We start from the raw sequence: 19,942 nt of genomic DNA, 5'->3' as shown, positions 1-19,942 counted from the left end.
TCTTATTTGCGCTTTACAATATTCAGTCCCGTTATTTTCGCTGTTTCAAATACGCTGCCAGAATTTCAGTGGTTTAAAATACGGTCCAAAATTCAACCCACTACATCCAGGACCAGCAGGATGACTAATAGAATGCAGATAGAGTTCGTCTAACTGCTGTCCAAAATGGAGCCAGCGGGAAATACAAGTACTGATTGACTTGGCAGCAGATTTTTGTTGATTGTGTTATTTATGTTTCTTGTCGTTTACTAGTCAATCCGATAACTTATTGCGCCCCCAAGTAATAGGTTTTTATGTAAGTACTTCGCTAGCTGCATTAATTATCACCAAACTTATCTTGCTTAACGTAAGATGCCTGCGGGCACCTACAAGGTCCGTTAGCTTGCAAGCTGGCCAGCTAGGTAGTTGGGATGGGATAGTACTCGACTTGGAGACTGACAGGGCCGCAATGTCTGCGATGACACCAGAAGGGACCTTAAAAGGACTTTTTGAAAGTATGATATGCCTAATTAATTAAGGAAAAGACGGTGAAGATGAAACGGCATCCGACTGGGCTGGGCCGTAAAATATCGTGTCGTGTTTATGAACATTCATATTGTCATCAGTGTATAGTTGTCAGGATTCGCGGGTGCGGACGGGTAGGCAGGCAGGGAAGAACGAAATAGGTAGCCGAAAGTCGGGGAAAACTGGGGATTTATTAAGGGGAAGATGGCTACGGGGAGACCAGGACATCGGAACGCTACTAACATCAATGATGGACAAAAGGCAGGGCAAGACGTGGACTGATATCCAAATCCTCTTCTCATGACTAGCATTAACTGTTTTGACTGTTTGGACGTCTTTCTTCATCTCCTGAATATCTTGAACAAGAAATTCGGACTGCTCTTTTAGAGCTTCAATAGACTCTGTATTCTTTGTTATAACTGTGCAAGACTATTGGTACTTTAATTTTGATTGCTATCATTCTCATGATATTTTCCTGCAGCTCATATAAACTGACGCCTGACTCATCCGCTCCTCATGTGTGCCACGCCCCCTGATTACCCATGTGTGCTTCCCCGATTGTTTCCAGCCCTGTCCGGTTATGTTGCCCTGCTTTATTGTATTTAAGTCCTGGTCTCCCCTGTTTCCATGTCTGTCATTGATGGTTGTTTCGTGGTGTTTTTTTAGTGGATGTCCGTGCCTGTCCCTATTAAACCCTCATTTGCCCCGATTCCTGCCTGCCTGCCTGTTTTTGGATCGCTCGCGCTTCCTGAGCGATCTTCCGTCCGGCTCGTCTCGCCGTTACCGTGACAGAATGACAGACCGAAAGAAAAAGAGGAAGCAGTGGAAAGGAAAGCCCCTGCCGGAGCCCATCAGCCTGGGCACGTGCTCCCTCGCCCACTCCTGGCCTCTCGGAGAGGAAGAGAGAGAGGAGCTCGTCCGGGCCTCCGTCCCTGAACCGCTCCCCATGGAAGCCTACTACCTGGCGAGGCTCGGGGCTTCCAGCGAGGACGAGGAGGACACACCCTTCTCGTTCCCTGAACTAGAGCCGATCACTCTGGACCAGCTACCGCCCCTGAGCCGGTATAATTATAATTGTTTGCTGCCCTCCAATCAGGATGCGGCGCGCGGAGCGAGCGAATTCAAAAGGAAGGGGAGGCGCCGCCATTATTCCATCAGGCTGCAGCGGTCAGCAGATATTACAGTCGTGGGGTTAATTATGGCTGTAAGCGACGCAGGACAATATCGTTAAGGGAAACCACTTTCTAGTTACTAACAAGAGGAAGCATCTGCGGCACGGTAAGGCGTTTGTGGGGAATAGGTTCGTAGCTGTGACTGCTAATGTACCGAGCTAGTTGTTTTGGACATGGTTTTAAATGCTCGTATTGCAAGAAGACATACACATGGGGTAATATGGGTATTCGAGCGATCGAGACAAATCGTGCATCAGGGAAACACAAACGCTATGAGTCCTCAAAGACGACTTCACTGCCCATCCAGAACTACGTTCAGTGTGGGTCTAGTCCGCCAGATACTGCTTTGGAAGTTCAAACCACCGCCGAAGTTACAGCTTTGGAGGTATTGTGTTCGACATCTTTTTCTGAGTTTTCAACAACAGCAACACTTACAGTACGGCCGAAGTGCTTTAGTCTCTATACGCGGTGAGCCAACATCATTTGTACAGAGCCAGAAGTGAAATACACACAGTGTTTCGATCGATGTTCCCAGATTCAGTCATAGTAAAGTTGTTCACCTGCGGGAGGGATAAGACCGCGTATATATCTATATTAGTATTGCACCGTTCGTCCATCGTGAGCTAAGGTCAGCTGTGAATGAGGACAGCTTTGTAATTATGTTCGAGATAATGTTCGAATGTAGCCCATCTTTTAATAATAATTGTGTATATGCTATTTTTTTCCTTTTTGAGGTCTTGTGTCTTAATTGTGATGTTGAAGTCTGTGCAGCAACCCTGTTAAAAGTACTCAAGTCTCACTACTTTAGTGAGAGTAAAGGAGTATCCAGAACAAAAGAGTACTGGAGTAGCGTGTTGGTTTGCTAAATCAGAAAATTCACAAACCCTCAGTTGCGGGCTTTTCCGATCAACAGTACAGACAATTAAAGAACCGAATCTAAAATTAAAATATTCTCTCCAAATAAAACAAACATAATGTGCGCAAATAAAAAACCATGTGATTCGTTCGATTATCTCTCAGAACTTGTAAATTCCAAATTGAGTGACATCACGTCCGACAATCTCCCGTTCGAGCTACAGTGCCACAACTCGGAACAAACTTGGCTACCTCCATGAATAAGCTGCTGTGTGATGTTGCTTTATATTTCAGCAGTTTTGGAGTAAGATTATTATTTCCGAGAGACAAACACACAAGAAACAGGAACTAGTCAAACCACATTAAAAGCTTTATAAAGTATTTTGGTACATTCATAGCGATATTCTTTTTTCGAGAAGCAAGCGAAATATAAACAAACCAAAAAACCTAACAAGTCTGGTAAAATTCTGATATTGCATGCTAGGATACTGTTTACGGTAACGATATGGTATTCTTTAAATCGATCATGTGCAATTACATTTATTAATAATTATAAACATTTTTAAGATTTGTAAAATAGAATTACTGATGTAAGTCATCATTGTCACGATCGCAGGCTGACGAAGCGGTAAGGAAGCAAGCACGAAGCAGGCAGGCAGTATACGGGGCAAAACGGGAGTTTAATTGGGAAGACGGGGACCGGGAAACAACTCACGCTTACAAACATCAATGACAGACAACGGGTTAGTACAAATCAGGAACTTAAATACATGGAACAAGGCAGCAGGAAACAAGACATGACTGGGCATGATCAGGAAATCACACGTGGGTAATTAGGGGGCGTGGCACACACGAGGAGCGGACGGGCCGGGCGTCACAGAACCCCCCCCCCCAAAGGCGCGCTACACCGGGCGCGCCAGGGAGGGGCGCCAGACGAGACGAGACGGGAAACAGGACCAGGAAAACGGGAGCAAAAAAAGTCAACCGGACACCAGGAACAGGACAGACAAACAGAACTGACAAAGAGGAAAAAGCCAGGACAGGACACGACACAGGACAGGAACGGGGACACAGAGGGAACAGGCGGGAGAAAAGGAGCGGGAGTGACGGGAGGGAACGACGGGAAACCAGGAGTGGGGCAGAACAAAGGAACGAGGAACAGAGGACAGCGGGACAGAGGCACGAGGAGGAACAAACACAGGCAGGACCGGGGCAGGAAAGAAGGGAGAGAAGGAGGGGGAACGAAGGGGAGCCCGAGGGAGCCCCAGCGGGCGACGGGAGGCAGCCGGAGGGGACCTCAGAGGGGCAGAGGAGACAGGGTGAGGGACCCGCGGAGGGGCCAGGGAGGGAGCAGGAGGGAGCACCAGGGAAGGGGACGAGGGAGCTGGAAGGGGCCAGGGCGAAGGCAAGGCGAGGGGGGGAGCCGCCGCAGGCAGCGACGTCCTCCGACGGGCCGAAGGTGGGGGCCCCGCAGGCGATCGAGGAGCCGCCGTCGGGGAGCCCCCTGGTGACAGACCAGGCACTGGAGGGGGGAGCGAGGCAGGGCGACGAGGCACCGGAGGGGGATCCGCAGGCGACAGCCGACCCGGAGGGCCAGGAACCGCAGGTGCCAACCGAGCCCCAGCGCAGGCGAGCCAGGGGGCAGGGCGGGCGGGACCCCAGCCCTGCGTCTGTGCCCCCTCCCCTTACGGGACACAGACATGCCGACCCCAGGTCGGGGTCGACGTCGCCGGGGTGAGGGACAAGGAGTCACAGGCTGAGGGGGCGCCTCTGGAGCGCGGTCAGGGACTGCAGCAGGCGGAGGGACGGGAGCTGGGGCTGCAGCAGGCGGAGGGACGGGAGCTGGGGCTGCAGCAGGCGGAGGGAGCGCCTCTGGGGCTGCAGGCACAGGAGGCGGCTGCTCGGGCTGAGCAGGGGCTGCAGGCGGCGGGACCGGTAGGTCCCGTGCGGGCAAGACGGACGTGGCCCCTTTAAGTGCCCGGGGCACACGCGGGATCGCGTCCCGCACTGCGCTGGCCCCCTTGTTGGCCAACCGCTCGGGCCGGAAGTAGTACCGCTCGAGGGGCGGTAGCAGCTCAGCTGCGGCTGGGTGTTCTCCCCGGACGGGGGAAGCTGCCTGCACAGGCAGCTTAGCTGCGGTGATGACGTCGAGGTCAGCCGGGGAGTCCTCCAAGTCCCCGGTGAGGAGAGAAGCGGGGATGAGCGTGCACGCTCCCAGAACGATCGCAGGGGCGATCGCGTGCTTCTTCCTCTTTCTCCTCTTTGTCGTGTGGGTCGTGGAAGGCTGCTCCTCGTCTGGTGGGACAGACAGCTGGGGAACAGTCTCCACAACGCATGGCGCATCCAGCTCTAACCTCCGAGCTGTCATCCGTTGGATGAGCTCATGGAGGTGGGCGCGCACCTCTCCCAAACGATGCCCGCCCTCCGATGGGGACATCGCCAGCAGGAGATCGCAGCTGTCGGTGGCCAATTTCAGCGCGACGGGGTCCTCCCGGACGTCGGGCTGGTTCAGCCAGTAGTACACCTCTTGCAGCAGACCGAGACGTTGGCTCTCGGTCTGCTGCTGTGCCTTGTTGAGTGGGTCTGTCATTCTGTCACGGGAGGTGGCAGCGATCGCGGGCAGAGCGGCGATCGTACGAGGCGAACGGGCAGGAAGCAGGCGGACAGGCGGAAGTCAGAGTAAACTGGGGGTTTATTCAACAAACTGGGAGCAGGAGACATGAAACGCCGACTAACATCAATGACAGACAACGGGTTAGTACAAATCAGGAACTTAAATACATGGAACAAGGCAGCAGGAAACAAGACACGACTGGGCACGATCAGGAAATCACACGTGGGTAATTAGGGGGCGTAGCACACACGAGGAGCGGACGGGCCGGGCGTCACAATCATTTTAGGAGATTTGAACATCCACGTTGACTCCCCCACTTGTCGCCTTGCTGCTGAGTTTCTTCAATTGCTCGACTGCTTTAATTTAAAACTTGTTGATGTCCCTACACACAACAGGGGGCACACCTTGGACCTGGTCATCACAAACTCTGCTTCTCTCACCAACTTGCAGGTGTATGACCTAGGTGTCTCCGACCACAAGGTAATTTCTATGGAGTTGCCATCTCCTTCTAGCCTCACCAAGCCTGAACGCAATATCTGCTTTAGGAACCTCAAAAACATCAACCCAGAACACGTGGCAGCAGACCTTCAGCATCTTTCCACAAATTTTTCATCAGCTGATGAAGCAGTGGACTACTATAACAGCCATCTGAGTAGCCTTCTGGACCACCATGCCCCTGTTAAAACCAGAGCTGTGACCTTCTCACGCTCAGCGCCCTGGTTCACAGATGGGCTTCGGAAAATGAAGACAGCAGGTCGGATCTTTGAGCGCCGCTATAAAGCATCTGGCCTTACCGTTCACAAGCAAGCCTACCGGGAGCACCAACAAAAATATTTGAAATCTCTCATAGAGGCAAGGTCGAAATTTTTTTCTGACGCCATCAGAAATAGTGCAGGAAATTCCAAACAGCTTTTCTCCACTGTTAACCATCTCCTCGAACCGCAACGCCTCCTCCCACTTACTGGCACCACAGCAGAGCAGTGCAACCATTTCATGGATTATTTCACATCCAAAATTGCACATATTCGCTCTGCCCTTTCCGGTCCTCAGATCCAAACCATTTCCTCAACATGTGCTATTTCTCAGCGCCTAAACTGCTTTTCTCTGGCTTCATCAGAAGAGGTGCAAAACATCATCAGGAAGATGAAACCCGCCACCTGTGCCTTAGACCCTTTCCCAACTTCCCTGGTGCAGACCCATATCACTATCTTAAGTCCCCTCTCTTCAAACTGGTCATATCCCATCTGTCTTAAAAAAAGCCATTATAAGACCACTTCTCAAAAAACACAACCTGGACCCAGAAGTCCTTTCCAATTATAGGCCCATCTCAAATCTCCCATTCATATCCAAAGTGATTGAGAAAGTAGTAGCCATCCAGCTGCATAACCACCTGAAACTCAACAACCTCTATGAAAAATTCCAATCTGGTTTCCGGACAAACCACGGTACAGAAACTGCACTCGTAAGAGTCTCAAATGATCTCCTGATGTCATCCGATGCTGGCTCTTCCTCCTTGCTTATTCTCCATGGACATATCTGCTGTATTTGATACAGTTGACCATGACATCTTATTAAATCGACTACATTCCACCTTTGGACTCACTGACATTGCCCTCAGCTGGTTTCAATCATACCTCGCAAACCGGATAGAGTACCTTGCTATGGGTGACTCCACCTCAAAGCCACACACAGTCTCCTGTGGCGTTCCCCAGGGGTCAGTTCTTGGCCCCATGCTCTTCATTCTTTACCTTTCTCCGCTCGGTCAGGTCATCAGCCGCCATGGATTTTCCTTTCACTGTTATGCCGACGATACACAGCTTTATGTAAATGCCACAGCTGCAACGCCACTCTCATCATCCCCATCTCAACTCACCGTCTGTCCGGAGGAGATAAAGGTTTGGATGGATCACAATTTCCTTCAACTCAACAGCTCCAAAACCGAGGCCATTCTGGTTGGCACCCCTCACCAGATAAAATCATCACCCATAACCAGTATCATCTTCTCTGGCTCTATTATCTCTCTCTTATCAACAGTCACAAATCTTGGCGTAAAAATGGATCCCCAACTCACCTTTGAATCCCATATCAACCATCTCTGTAAGACCTCCTTCTACCATCTCCGGAACATTTCCAAACTCCGCCCCATTCTCTCCCTATCTGATGCCGAAAAGCTGGTCCATGCCTTTATCTCCTCTAGACTGGACTACTGTAATGCACTTCTCTTTGGGATACCTAGCAAGAGCCTGCAGAGGCTCCAATACATTCAAAACTCTGCAGCAAGGATCCTGATGAGAGTGCGAAAACATGAGCACATCACTCCCATTCTTCACTCACTTCATTGGCTTCCCGTCTCCGCCAGGATTGACTATAAGGTTTTGCTTCTTACACACCAATGCGTCCATGGACATGCCTCCCCCCCCTACCTCAAAGAACTTATCAACCCACAACGCGCAACACGTTCCCTCCGTTCTACGCAGGCTAACCTCCTCCACAAACCAAGAACCAATCTGAAGACTATGGGAGATAGGGCTTTCTGTGCTGCTGCTCCACGCCTATGGAATGCCCTCCCTGACTTCCTGAGGGCACCACAACCCACTGACTGTTTTAAAAAGCATCTAAAGACTTTTCTTTTTAACAAAACCTTTGGTTCCTCCACTTAGAGGTTTTAAATTTGTTTACTTTTAAACTATTTATTTTGTCTCTTTTTATTTTAACTTGTAGCCCTTTGAGATCCTGGGATGTAAAGGGCATTATAAATAAAATGTATTATTATTATTATTATTATTATTATTAAGTGTGTAAACCGCCATGCTGAAATAACGTCACAATCTCGGATATCTCAGGAAAATTCTGTCCAACTTCAACGTCAGAAAGGAGGCATGTTTCCGACGGGATTTTTTTCATCCGAGTTCCGCCTCAGAGAGAGAATCGAACGCAGGTATATTATCTTTTTTAATAATCAAAAAACAACCACGTTACACCCATTGGGGAGATTTCATTGGCTTACAGCTCGTGCGGATATGAACTGCATGTGAGATATGTGGAAGGCAGGGCTAGCAAGCGGGAGATGGATGTCACTCTTCTCAGTGTAGAGAATAATAAACAGTGAAGGAGAACTCCTTAGCTATAAGTACCACTACAGTGTCAGAATGTTAAGTGGTTCTTTTTATAATTAAACATGTGCTCCATCAGTCATGTTTCTGTTGACGATCTTGGATATTTGTGCCGACGTCTTGCAGAAGAAAGTTTTAATATGTTGCCCAAAGTTAGGAATACTCCATAATTTGTGTTTGCTTACATGTATGTACTCTAATTCTATAGAAGTTGCAGTTTTGTTTAAATGTAAAATGCCTTATATTGGGTAAAAAAAAATCACGTAATTAGGGCTGCAACGATTCGAGTAACTCGAATAACTCGATTACTAAAAATCTCGATGCAAATTCTTTGCTTCGATGCTTCGTGTAATCCGGACAACTACGTGCTGCTTAGTGATCGGCATGTTTCAATCGGAGGATTAATACTGTCGCACAGTGCTTATTCTGCATTACGTGTAGTAGGGTTGATTTGATGGCGCAATGGAGGAAGACAGGGAAAATAGCGAGGACAGTCAGAGAAAGACGAAAAATGTCTGTCTAAAGTTTGGGAACATTTCAAACAAAAGAAAAGCAAATACTGTACTGTGTGTCCATTGTAAAACCGAATTAGTTTACCACAATAGCACAACGTCAATGATTCAACATCTCAACAAAGCACCCAGTCTATGGAACCAGTCCACAGAGCGGAACCAGTATACAAAGTAAGCGTGAAAAGTATAACAAGATTCAGCCTAAGCAGCCCCTAGTTTTCCTCAGTAAAAACACTGTTAACACAACAGCAGTCAAAATGATGCTGTCGTAGTTTAACACGGAGCTGGAGCCTGTCTGTACACTAAGAGCAAAGAGACGGTTCTGTTACAGAGATGGTGAACTCAGGTGGAGTGAAAGAAAACAACAGCAGTGCTTGCAATCGCTACTAAACCTTTACTGGTAAAGAGCTGGTGAGAGTCCGTAATCAAACCAGCTGTTAAGCTGAAAGGTGAAGAAAGGCCATGTTTTCAGCTTCATTAGTTGGAGTGATACCTGCAGCATGCAGGGGTGAGTCTAAAGGGAAGCATGGGGTTTACGCAACTAGATCTATTTCAAGGCTTTAGTAATATTATTTTGCAGATTTAGATTAATATGAATAGTATTACATAATGCAGTGATTTTATTTGACATCATTTTATTTATTTTTGCATTTAAGAAAGTGTTTTCTTTTAAAAAGCAAAACAAATATGTCCATAAATGCACTAAAAGGGTTTAGTTCTTTTGGCAGGGGTCTCTGCTGGCTATCCTACGTTCTCACGTGAAGAAAATCGTTCCCTACCACCTGTCAAATCCTAAAATGATCCAAAGGTTAAGCCTGTGTTCCCTATCTCAGCTGAATAACATTTGCTGTCAATTTATTTACCAGTTATTCTTAGCTGGGGTAGGCTTCTTTGTCTGGCGGGACCCCAACTTTCCCTCATGGCAAGGATGAAAGTGGACTGCAAAATGCATTCATGTTGTAGTTCAGTACTCTCATACTGCTATCCAATGAACTTGATCTTGCTTGTGGTTTGCATGCAAGTCAGCTGTGGTATGAGCTGGAATGGTTTGGGGAGGAAAACCGCCTTGATGGGATGGCTGGATACCACTGGTAACAGCCTCACATAAGTCAACGAAAGATGAGATGCAGGAGAAAATGCATTTCATTTGGCAGATATACTCAAGTAAGACTACAAAACGTTCACTGAATACACTAAGATTTCCTCCCCAACAAGTCACTTGATTAAGTGTACCTCGTCCCTACCCACCTCTGCATATTTGACATTTTATTACACATTTCAGGTGGGAACGTGAACTTGGTTGCTGCATAGGATGGAAAGGGCTTCGGACATGAGTTTGTCAGATGAGGTAAGGCAACTGGGGGAGAACTGACAGCTAAAACTGAGGACGGGCTGTTGTATCTGGGATGGCCAGTGGGTGCAGTGGCCTTTCAGTGTCATTGTGCCTGCTCTGTAAAGCATGAAGCAGCCTCATGGAGAACCCTATCCTCATGCAGGAGGATTATGCGGATATCCGGGCCTATTTCTCCAAGGCTGAATGGGTTCGGCTGCAGAGATGCGAGAAGGTGCACTACAGGAACATGAAGAGGAACCACCAGGCCATGTTGGATATGGGTAGGCTTTGGGCTCCGGCATTAGACTTGGATGAGTACCAAGACTGCAATGAGAGCCTTTATTAGTCCCACCGGTGGGAAATTTGCATAGTCTGCAACTGTGTTTTCTCTAGGGCTGAATTCCACCACTCCAGTGTTCATGAGAAGAAGCCGATCCAGCGGGGTGATGGAGGAGAGGTTGGGCGGCGACAAATGCAGCAATTCGGAGGAGTGGACGTCTCACCTTCTGAGAAGGAGCCCGGGGGACAAGGCGAGTGGAGGTGATACTGCCAGTCAGAGGTTTCCTGCTGTGACGGGTGATTCCTTCAAACAGTGTCAGGCATTCATCTGTGTCGTTAAAGGATAAGGCAAAAGTTCCGGGGCCTGGTTTGGGTCCCTGGGCTGTGTCGACCTGGAACTCTTGCAGTTCCTAGCCACTTTTGTGTATGTTTCACCCCACACAACTGGAACTGGGACCTTTATGCTGAAGCATGTAAGACACAAAAAGTTTGTAGGTTCACAATGACTTTATTTGAAACTACACCGTCATTCCAAAACAATGGAGGTTGAGTAATTTGTTTTATTTGTTAGTTACTTGAGGGATTGATCACAAATTATTTATATTTTGCTTATATGAACCTATCACATGTATATGACGTCTCACTAATAAGCGCTGGCAAGTTTCACCCCTTGCACCGGCGATATTAGACAGAACTATATTGGTAGCGATTGAAGCGTCTGATACAAAAAGATGGAGATGCAAGCAAAAAATGTATTGGTTGATGCATTAAATGGGATTCTTTTTGTATTCCATGTGTCTGCTCAATTTTTGCTCTGCTGCATCTCTTTTTCTGCACCTATGAGTAATTTCCAAGTTAGCGCCAGTGCTTGTGGTCAACCAGTCAGCAAGTTTAATGCTATAAGCACCACCGTATTTGAACAAAAAGGACCTAGTCTGGAGTAAGCACTAAAGGGTTCTGGAACTTCTTCCAGGGAACTACAATCGGGCTGAGTTCCCGCAGTGTGAACGTGAGAGAAATCCCTGGTTCCAGATAAGGTTTTGGTTCCAGACAAAAGCTCAATGTGAAAGTGCCTGTAGTTGCGACCCAAACACAAAGAGCGTTGCGGATATGCGCTAAGGTGATGCAGTCTGCCTGAAGTGATCATTTGTGTTTTCAGCATCCAGGAGTTTCCAGCCTACATCCAGGCGGTCCGGTCAGAGCAGAACCCCTGCTGTGGGATCAGAGTCATGTGCTACAGACCAGGGAAAGAGGGTCTGTTTGTGCTCAACGCAATCTGCTGCTGGCTTTGTATTGCAACATACTAATTAACTGGCACAGTATCAATGTGTTTGATATCATTTTGGTTTCAGCAGACGTCTTCCTACAGTAACACCACCTGCCATACAAACCAGCAACCTTCCCAGCAGGGTGTCAGAGAGGTTAAAAAAGAGGAGGGGGAATACCTGATATCTGAGGGTGAAGGGACTGCGAATGAGAGCCCCCCCAAGGTGAAATGGAGTGTAGATGGGTCTCTTTGCAAATGTCACTTTTCCGTTCTGAAGTGGTATAATTTCTGTGTTTTAATTTCGAAAGCAGCCAACGGTAGGTCACACCAGAAATGGACATAATTTCAGTTTAATGTTTATACTTGAAGTAATTTGTTTGGTTTCTGCTCCTTTTTTACTATTAAGCAAATAGAAGCACCTGTATAGATTTGAGGTGAACAGCTTATTCTGTCTTGTTTTTTTTCGTGACAGAAGGTGAAGGATGCAGCGGTTCAGGATGTGACTGAGGTGGAGCTGATTGGTTCTCTTCTGTTAGTTACTGGTGGGTGGAGCAAACAGTGTGCGAAACCTCCAAACCCAGGTGATTTTAGCTACCAACATATACCATCAAAACTGCAAATGTTTTGGTACATTTGAAGTTAATAGTTTGTGCTTCAGGTTGCCATTTCAAACCAGCAGTGTTAGTACTCTGTAAAGTTCAGGCATGTTGGAGATTGCAGTGTGAATTCCACATTGTGAACATAAACTGCGTATGGAGTAACGAAGGCTCTTTGGAAGATACGTTTGCCTTCACTATTTTTCTGGCTTTTTTTCTATTAACTTTTTTCCCTCTCAGTACTGACTGACTTGTTTTCATCTTGCCCCCAGCAAGGAGAATGAGTGAATCTCATCCCAAGGAACATGTCAGACAACTGAGGGCTGGAACTGTCAACACATACCAGGATTCCCCAACTTCTGTCAACACACTGACATCACAGCAGGGTTCCCAGGGTACGAAGACTTTCAATATAAACAGAGACTGTAAAATACACAGGCAGACTCGCACAAAGAAGTCCCATCGGTGTTCTGAGTGTGGGAAGAGCTTCAGTCTTTTAGGAAACCTAAAGACTCACCAACGGATTCACACAGGAGAGAGGCCCTACCAGTGCTTCCAGTGTGGAAACCGATTTAATGAGTTAAGATGCCTAAAGAGACACCAGCGGATTCACACAGGAGAGAGGCCCTACCAGTGCTCCCAGTGTGGCAAGAGCTTCATTCAGTTAAGTCACCTGAAGACACACCAGCGGATTCACACAGGAGAGAGGCCCTACCAGTGCTCCCAGTGTGGAAACGGATTTAATGAGTTAGGACCCCTAAAGAAGCACCAGCGGATTCACACAGGAGAGAAGCCCTACCAGTGCTCCCAGTGTGGGAAGAGCTTTAGTCAGTCAGGAACCCTAAAGACACACCTGCGGATTCACACAGGGGAGAGGCCCTACCAGTGCTCCCAGTGTGGGAAGAGCTTCAGTCAATTTAGTCACCTGAAGAGACACCAGCGGATTCACACAATGGGTTGTATTAAGTTACATGTGTAATACGTCACGGTTTGTGCGTAGGGGCCATTTTACCAGGGAATGTCGGAGATGTCCGCCGTACAGATGCAGGAAGTTTTGTATTTCTTTTCAATTTTAAAGAAAGTTTCATACAAGCTAAATGTATTGCGAGGGCTCAGGACTATGAAAAGCTGTATTTTGTTCAGGCAAATTGGACTGAGGCATTTCTTCATATCGTTTGAAGGAAGTAATGTACAATACAGTTAGCCATAAAATCTAAATGCAGGTGCAATGAGGCACCATTACGCTATCTTAAATTATAATACATGAATTGCCAGCTTTGTGTTACAGTAGGGTGCCAGACATAAACTCAAAAAAACTAAAAAAGAAACGTTGTATTTATTGAGTGTATATCTAAACGAGACCAGCGACTGCGACACATGATTTGCAACCTCAAGTTCATCAGTCGGTTCTCCCTTTTACATGAGCTCAGTGGCTATGAAAACTCCCACGATTAGATGATAGAAATGTACTTTGTCCTTAGGAACAAAACTAGCTAGTCTGAGTTATCATTAATGAAGCCTTCTATATATGACAAACCACAAGATGCCACTGCCTGAGCATGTCTGTTGCAATTAATTTAGAATGACCTTGGGAGGCTAGCGAGTTAATTTGGTGTTAGTGGAAAATGACAGAATTGGTAGCCTTCCTGCACATTAATTGATTGTGAACATATGAAATATTTCATTTTAATTAGGGAAGTGCACTTGTAATCGAAATGTTGCTGGTCCAAATCCCTGTTCTAGCAAGGTACCACCCCCAAGCACGGCTTCCTGGGTGCTGAGTTAGCTGCCCCCTGCTATGTCTTGGTGTCACATGTAGGTTAAATGCAGAGGTTACATTTCGTGGTTGTGCACTGTGTGTTGTGCTGTGGTGTGTCAGCACTGATCTCCAAATTACAACATTATTTTGATTTGCAAACATTCATAAAATGTTTGCTGTAAAAGCTGTCTTTTGATAATACTGTTTGTTTTCCTTTACTAGATAAATATACATGTATAATCATCCATCCATTTTCCAAACTGCTTATCCTACTGGGTCACGCATCGCAGGGTACACTCACACACCATTCACTCACGCATGCACACCTATGGGCAATTTAGTAACTCCAATTAGCCAATTATTTTATTCGGCATGTTTTTGCACTATGGAGGGGAAACCGGAGTACCCGGAGAAAACCCCACGACGACATGGGGAGAATATGCAAACTCCGCACACATGTGACCCAGGCGGAGACTCGAACCCGGGTCCCAGAGTTGTGCGGCAACAGTGCTAACCAATGCACCACGATGCCGCCCCGCATGTATTGTAGGTCACATGGTATTCTAATACCAATTAAGCAACAAAACTTCAACAATGAACATTCAACAATGATCCAAATACAATGGTCTCATGTTGTCTTTAGAAGTTGAATCATTTGAATTCATACTAAATGGAAAACATTCAGCCAAACAGCGACTCTTACTAATTTGGGACATGTCAGAGGCATGTAAAAGACAAATATTTAAATATGTGCAGAGTTAAATCTGCTGCTTCTAAAACAGGTTACATATTGCCACTTTTTAAGCCAAAATCAGTTGTTACTGGTCTTTTACTGATCACGATGAAACGGGACTGCTAAATTTGTACAAATCAAGATGCATCTTTGATGAGCTGACATGAAAATGGACCTACTGGGTTGCTTATGCCTGTGAATCGGTCTGTTTCGTAGTACCTCTTGACCGAGTTTGACATGAGAATGGTGTGTTCCTTTGTTCGGTATGATTTTTGTAGTGCTTTGTCTACAGTACGTTTAGTGATATAGTAATCATGGCCCCTATGAAAGTGAACATGATTGCAGCAAACCAAAGAGGAAAGCAGTGAGGGTATTTGTAGAACGTAAAAAGGAAATTATAGCAAGACTTGAAGGTGGTGCACGTGAGTCTGTACTTAGGCAAGTTAGCTTTGGGTTGCATTGGGAAGTTGGGTTTCATTTTCACACCATGCATGCATGTGACCTGTAGGATTTACAAAATTACATCGCAGACATGGATTACTGATGATGAACAACTTGCAGTATATATTTGAGAAGAAATGAAAGTTATGAACATATATGACTTTATTAGTGGTAACGCAGGATGGCATGGTGGTGCAGTGGCTAGCCCTGTTGCCTCATGCTTCTAGGAGCTGGGTTCAAGCCCCTGCTAGGGTTTCATGTGTGTGGAGCTTGCATGTTTTCCCCATGTTATCGCGAGGTGTCCTCCAGGTACCTCCATGCTCAGGCTAAACAGAGTTACCAAATGGTGGTCATGTGTCAGTGTGCCTTGCAATGGGTGTCTCATCCTGGGTTATTCCCTGCTTTGCACCAATTGGTTCTGAACTGGATGGAGGTAGATGAGAACTGAGTTTCAAAATATTAAGTGTATAAAACCCAACCCTCACCTGCTGCCAGACAATGGCACTACAAATGCAGCAATTTCTGTGCAGGTTGTTTCAAACATTACGTTAAAAACATACATGGCAAATTTGAAGGACTTACTGAGCGCCTCATATGCTTCATTTAAGCTACCGGCAGAAAGCGTGACGCAAAGTGGTTTTTATAGTTTCAAAGAAGCGCATCCTTCATTTTCACGCCATGCGTGCATGTCGTCATAATAAAAATTATTTTGTGTCCGCAAGCTAAATAAATAAATGTGTTGATGGTGAGCTACCGGGCGCTTTCTGAGGCTTATATTGTGAAGCCATATTCCTTGTTTAGCCGATTAACTTTGAGGATAAGTGGCGGTAACTCTGGCTTTTCAATATCACACCGCTAGTTTTCTTCACTCTTAAAAATGCTGAGTTGACGCTGTTGGCTTCGTACTTCAGGTTAACTTGACCCAAACTGAGTTGTTAATACCTAAATACTTGTAACCCATACAGTGCGGACCTGAAGGAGAATGGGCACGTCATGTAACTCTGCCAGTGAGAGGTGTCCTTGGAAGTAGCTCTCGCTACCTGATCTGTACAGCCTTTTTTATTTTATTTTATTGTCACTTAAAGATTTACAAACAAAAAAGCACAATAATAGTTATATACAGTCAGCGTGTCAATTTAAAGCGCTCTCACAATCAGCACCCATCTGGCCCTGCCCTTCATGTCTCCAACCGGTTTGGCCAGTAGGTGTCGCTGGCCATCGTGTTCCTCCCTGTCTCTTGCCCTTCAGTCCCAGTGTGCTTAAGTCCCTTCTGTTTTCCCTGTTCCTTGGACTGCTGCATAGCTTAGTATGTTGAGCATTCATCTCAGACTGTTAGTGCTGACATATGATTGGCTGATTAGATTTAACAAGCAGTTGACCTGGTGTACCTAATAAAGTGGATGAATAAGGGAAAAATCAAATGTATTTTTCGTCATGGCAATATCTGACCATCAGTTACCTACTTTCTTAGCTTCTGCCAAAAAACAAACTCTGACACCTTTTTGTACCGTGTTAGTGTCCAGGGCTTTTAAGTGAACTTCCCTCTTTAAACTACTCATAATGAGTATTAGACTTGTGAGATGTGTGTCAGGTTTGTATTGAATATGGATCATTAAAGTGTGTTTGATACAGGGACAAAAATTATAACTTAATTACATCCACCAGGGAGAGCAGTGATTATGAAAACTTCTTATCTTAACTTCACTACAAAAATGAAAATCTAAGCAATTATAATTTTCTTATATTTAGACAAAATTCCAGTTTCATTAATAAATTGATTATACTGCAATACATGGCCTGTGAAATTTAAGAAATTGTTTCTGCTGCGAGGCAAAGATGGCCTAAAACTATCAAAATGTGTTTTAGTCAGTTTATTGATGAAGTTAGAATTTTGTATTTTACTTCACCGTCAAGCTGAAGAAGGAGTCCTATCGGGCCTTTTTGGCCTGTGGGAGTCCAGATGCAGCTGACGGCTACCGGCAGGCCAAGCGGGATGTGGCTTTGGCGGTTGCTGAGGCAAAAACTCGGGTGTGGGAGGAGTTTGGCGAGGCCATGGAGAACGACTTCCGTACGGCTTCGAGGAGATTCTGGTCCGCCATCCGGCGGCTCCGGGCGGGAAAGCGGTGCAGCATCAACACTATTTATGGTGGGGATGGTGCGCTGCTGACCTCAACTCGGGACGTCTTGGGTCGGTGGAAGGAATACTTCGAAGACCTCCTCAATCCCACCGACACGCCTTCCGATATGGAAGCAGAGTGTGGGGACTTGGGGGTGGACTCGCCTATTTCTGGGGCGGAGGTCACTGAGGTGGTCAAACAGCTCCTCGGTGGCCGGGCCCCGGGGGTGGATGAGATTCGTCCTTAAGGCTCTGGATGCTGTGGGGCTGTCCTGGCTGACACGCATCTGCGGCATCGCGTGGACATCGGGGGCAGTGCCTCAGGACTGGCAGACCGGGGTGGTGGTCCCCCTCTTTAAGAAGGGGGACCGGAGGGTGTGCTCCAACTATAGGGGGATCACACTCCTCAGCCTCCCTGGTAAGGTCTATTCGGGGGTCCTGGAGAAATAGTTTTTGGCATGTAAATTAGAAACTGTAAGACTATAATAAAAAAAAAGTATGGTCGTCTACTATGACTGATAACTAATATGTAACGTTTGCCGTATTCAGTCCTCCAGAAAAGTTACTGGAAAGAACAAAGCCATAAAATGTACCCAAATCACAAAATGGTTTGGAGCGCAAAAACAATTGGTGTGCATCGTTGTCTATGTACTGGGCATCGCAATTCATTAAACACACATCTCATTAGAAATGCCCCACCTTACTTCTGTTAAAAACTGTTAAAGCCAGAAAGTTGAATATGAGGCTAACTTAACTGCGGTAACATTAAGGCTGAGGTATACAGTCTGTGTGAATGGTTGCGACAGAGGTGAAAGGCCATGAACAATACTTTTTTCTTTCATTATCGGTAGTCAAACAGTAAAAATAGTAAAACAGGTATAAACAGGCAAAATAAATACAATAAATAGGTGTCAGTAATGACAAAAAATATTAGGGGAACTCAGCAAACCGAGCAAAGTGGCAAACATAGTATGTCTTGATGCAACCGAACCAAACATCAGTGTCAACAATAAATGCACAAAATATAGCCTGCGTGCAATAAACTGTAAGGATGTTATATAAGTTCTTATGTAGTGCTTTTGAATGATTACTTGAATATGATTTGCGAATTGACGGAATACAGGGTTATGCAGGGCCGTGCAGAGATGTTTGAAGGGGCACATAGAACCAAGCTAAATAACGACCCACATTTATCAGGAATCTAATATGGAATTGCATCATACTCACTGTCATCGGGTGAGAACAATGCAAAGCAAACGTAGCTTATGTTTTACCTGATGGGGCACGATGTTGCTGTTGAGGGGTTGCTGCTGCCCCTGCTGCTGATAGTGCTGGACGGCAGGGCTGTGTTGTGCACATACAGTGACGTTTTACACATTCTCCAGAATACTGTACATACTACGGCCACAAGTTTGCATCATGGTGCTGATCCAGAATCCTTCCCTTATCATGTATTCATTGTGCTATAATAATAAAGCAATAAGAATAAAAAATATACAATAATGTATTTATGATGATTCAGTTTGCTTGACTATCCACTCTGTGCAAGGCAGCAAGCTTATTAAATGTTTAAATTGTAGTGGTACAATAATTTTGCTTCTGTAAAATCAACATTTTGTCATATTTGAAATATAAATCTAATATAATTTGTATATAATTATAATTTTCTTTAAAATACAGTGTGTGTTTTTATATCGTAATAGTCCATAATTATGTAGATATGCATGTTAGATAGTTTTTAGTGAAATATAAGCCCTCCAGAAAGGCAGGGGAAAGCCTGGTAACTTACTTTAAAACAAAATATGTTCCCTAAAATGGTGGACAGAGTTAGACCCATGACACTCTCACCCAGTTAGCTAGCGGCTAATGACCACCACTACTTGTGCAGTTAATAAAAGGACAGGTAATGTTTTGTCGCGCTGTTGCACACTGTGCAGACACAGCATTCTCATTTGTTTCAATTCGTCAGTTGCCACAAGACAATTTAAAGTGTACATAATCACCTAATACTCCTGTCTGCGATAGACAATAGTGTACGCTGTACACCTTTACTGGTTTTTGTTGCATCACTCTGCGTCTCCCAAATAATTTCTGTGTTTCCCCTACAGCTCTGCACCGCCCAGCCAGCAAAAAATGCACGTGCTCTTTGCGAGCTTGTTCCCGGCTCGTAACCAGCGCGCTCTGCCGTCAAGGGTGAGCATTGGTTAATGGTCATCATGTGACTGATGCAAGCCAGATATTTTTATTTAGCAAAATTGAGATTAATAGTGGGGCGGCATGGTGGTGCAGTGGTTAGCACTGTTGCCTCACGCCTCTGGGACACGGGTTTGACTCTCCACCTGGATCACATGTGTGTGGAGCTTGCATGTTCTCCCCATGTCATCGTGGGTTTTCCTCCGGGTACCCTGGTTTCCCCCCACAGTTCAAAAACATGCTGAGGCTAATTGGACTTGCTAAATTGCCCGTAGAGATTGAATGGTGTGTGAGTGTGTCCTGCGATGGGCTGGCCCCCCATACTGGGTTGTTGCCAGCCTCATGCCCATTGCATCCGGGATAGGCTCCGGACCCCCCGCAACCCAGTAGGATAAGCAGTTTGGAAAATGGATGGATGGATGATAAAATTAACGTATGCTATTAACGTCTTATAG

At 46.0% G+C, this 19,942-nt stretch overlaps 2 protein-coding genes across 2 annotated transcripts in view; both read left to right on the top strand.

Annotated features, from left to right (window-relative positions):
• The window catches only part of LOC125716005 (zinc finger protein 436-like), a 111,740-nt gene that overhangs the window by 72,106 nt on the left and 19,692 nt on the right, over nucleotides 1–19,942 (top strand). The window lies entirely within an intron of this gene.
• LOC125715304 (zinc finger protein 883-like) overlaps nucleotides 10,243–19,942 on the top strand; it is a 54,862-nt gene continuing 45,162 nt past the window's right edge. The window contains exons 1-4 of the mRNA XM_048986613.1: nucleotides 10,243–10,384; nucleotides 10,497–10,633; nucleotides 12,122–12,191; nucleotides 12,518–13,201. Coding sequence (XP_048842570.1) covers nucleotides 10,243–10,384; nucleotides 10,497–10,633; nucleotides 12,122–12,191; nucleotides 12,518–13,201 — 1,033 coding nt within the window. The remainder of the gene's footprint in view (nucleotides 10,385–10,496; nucleotides 10,634–12,121; nucleotides 12,192–12,517; nucleotides 13,202–19,942) is intronic.

This window comes from Brienomyrus brachyistius, chromosome 20 (genome assembly GCF_023856365.1).
Source record: "Brienomyrus brachyistius isolate T26 chromosome 20, BBRACH_0.4, whole genome shotgun sequence".
Classification (NCBI taxonomy): domain Eukaryota; kingdom Metazoa; phylum Chordata; class Actinopteri; order Osteoglossiformes; family Mormyridae; genus Brienomyrus; species Brienomyrus brachyistius.
Note: the sequence above shows the minus strand (reverse complement) of the source record. Positions and strands in the feature narration are given on the sequence as shown.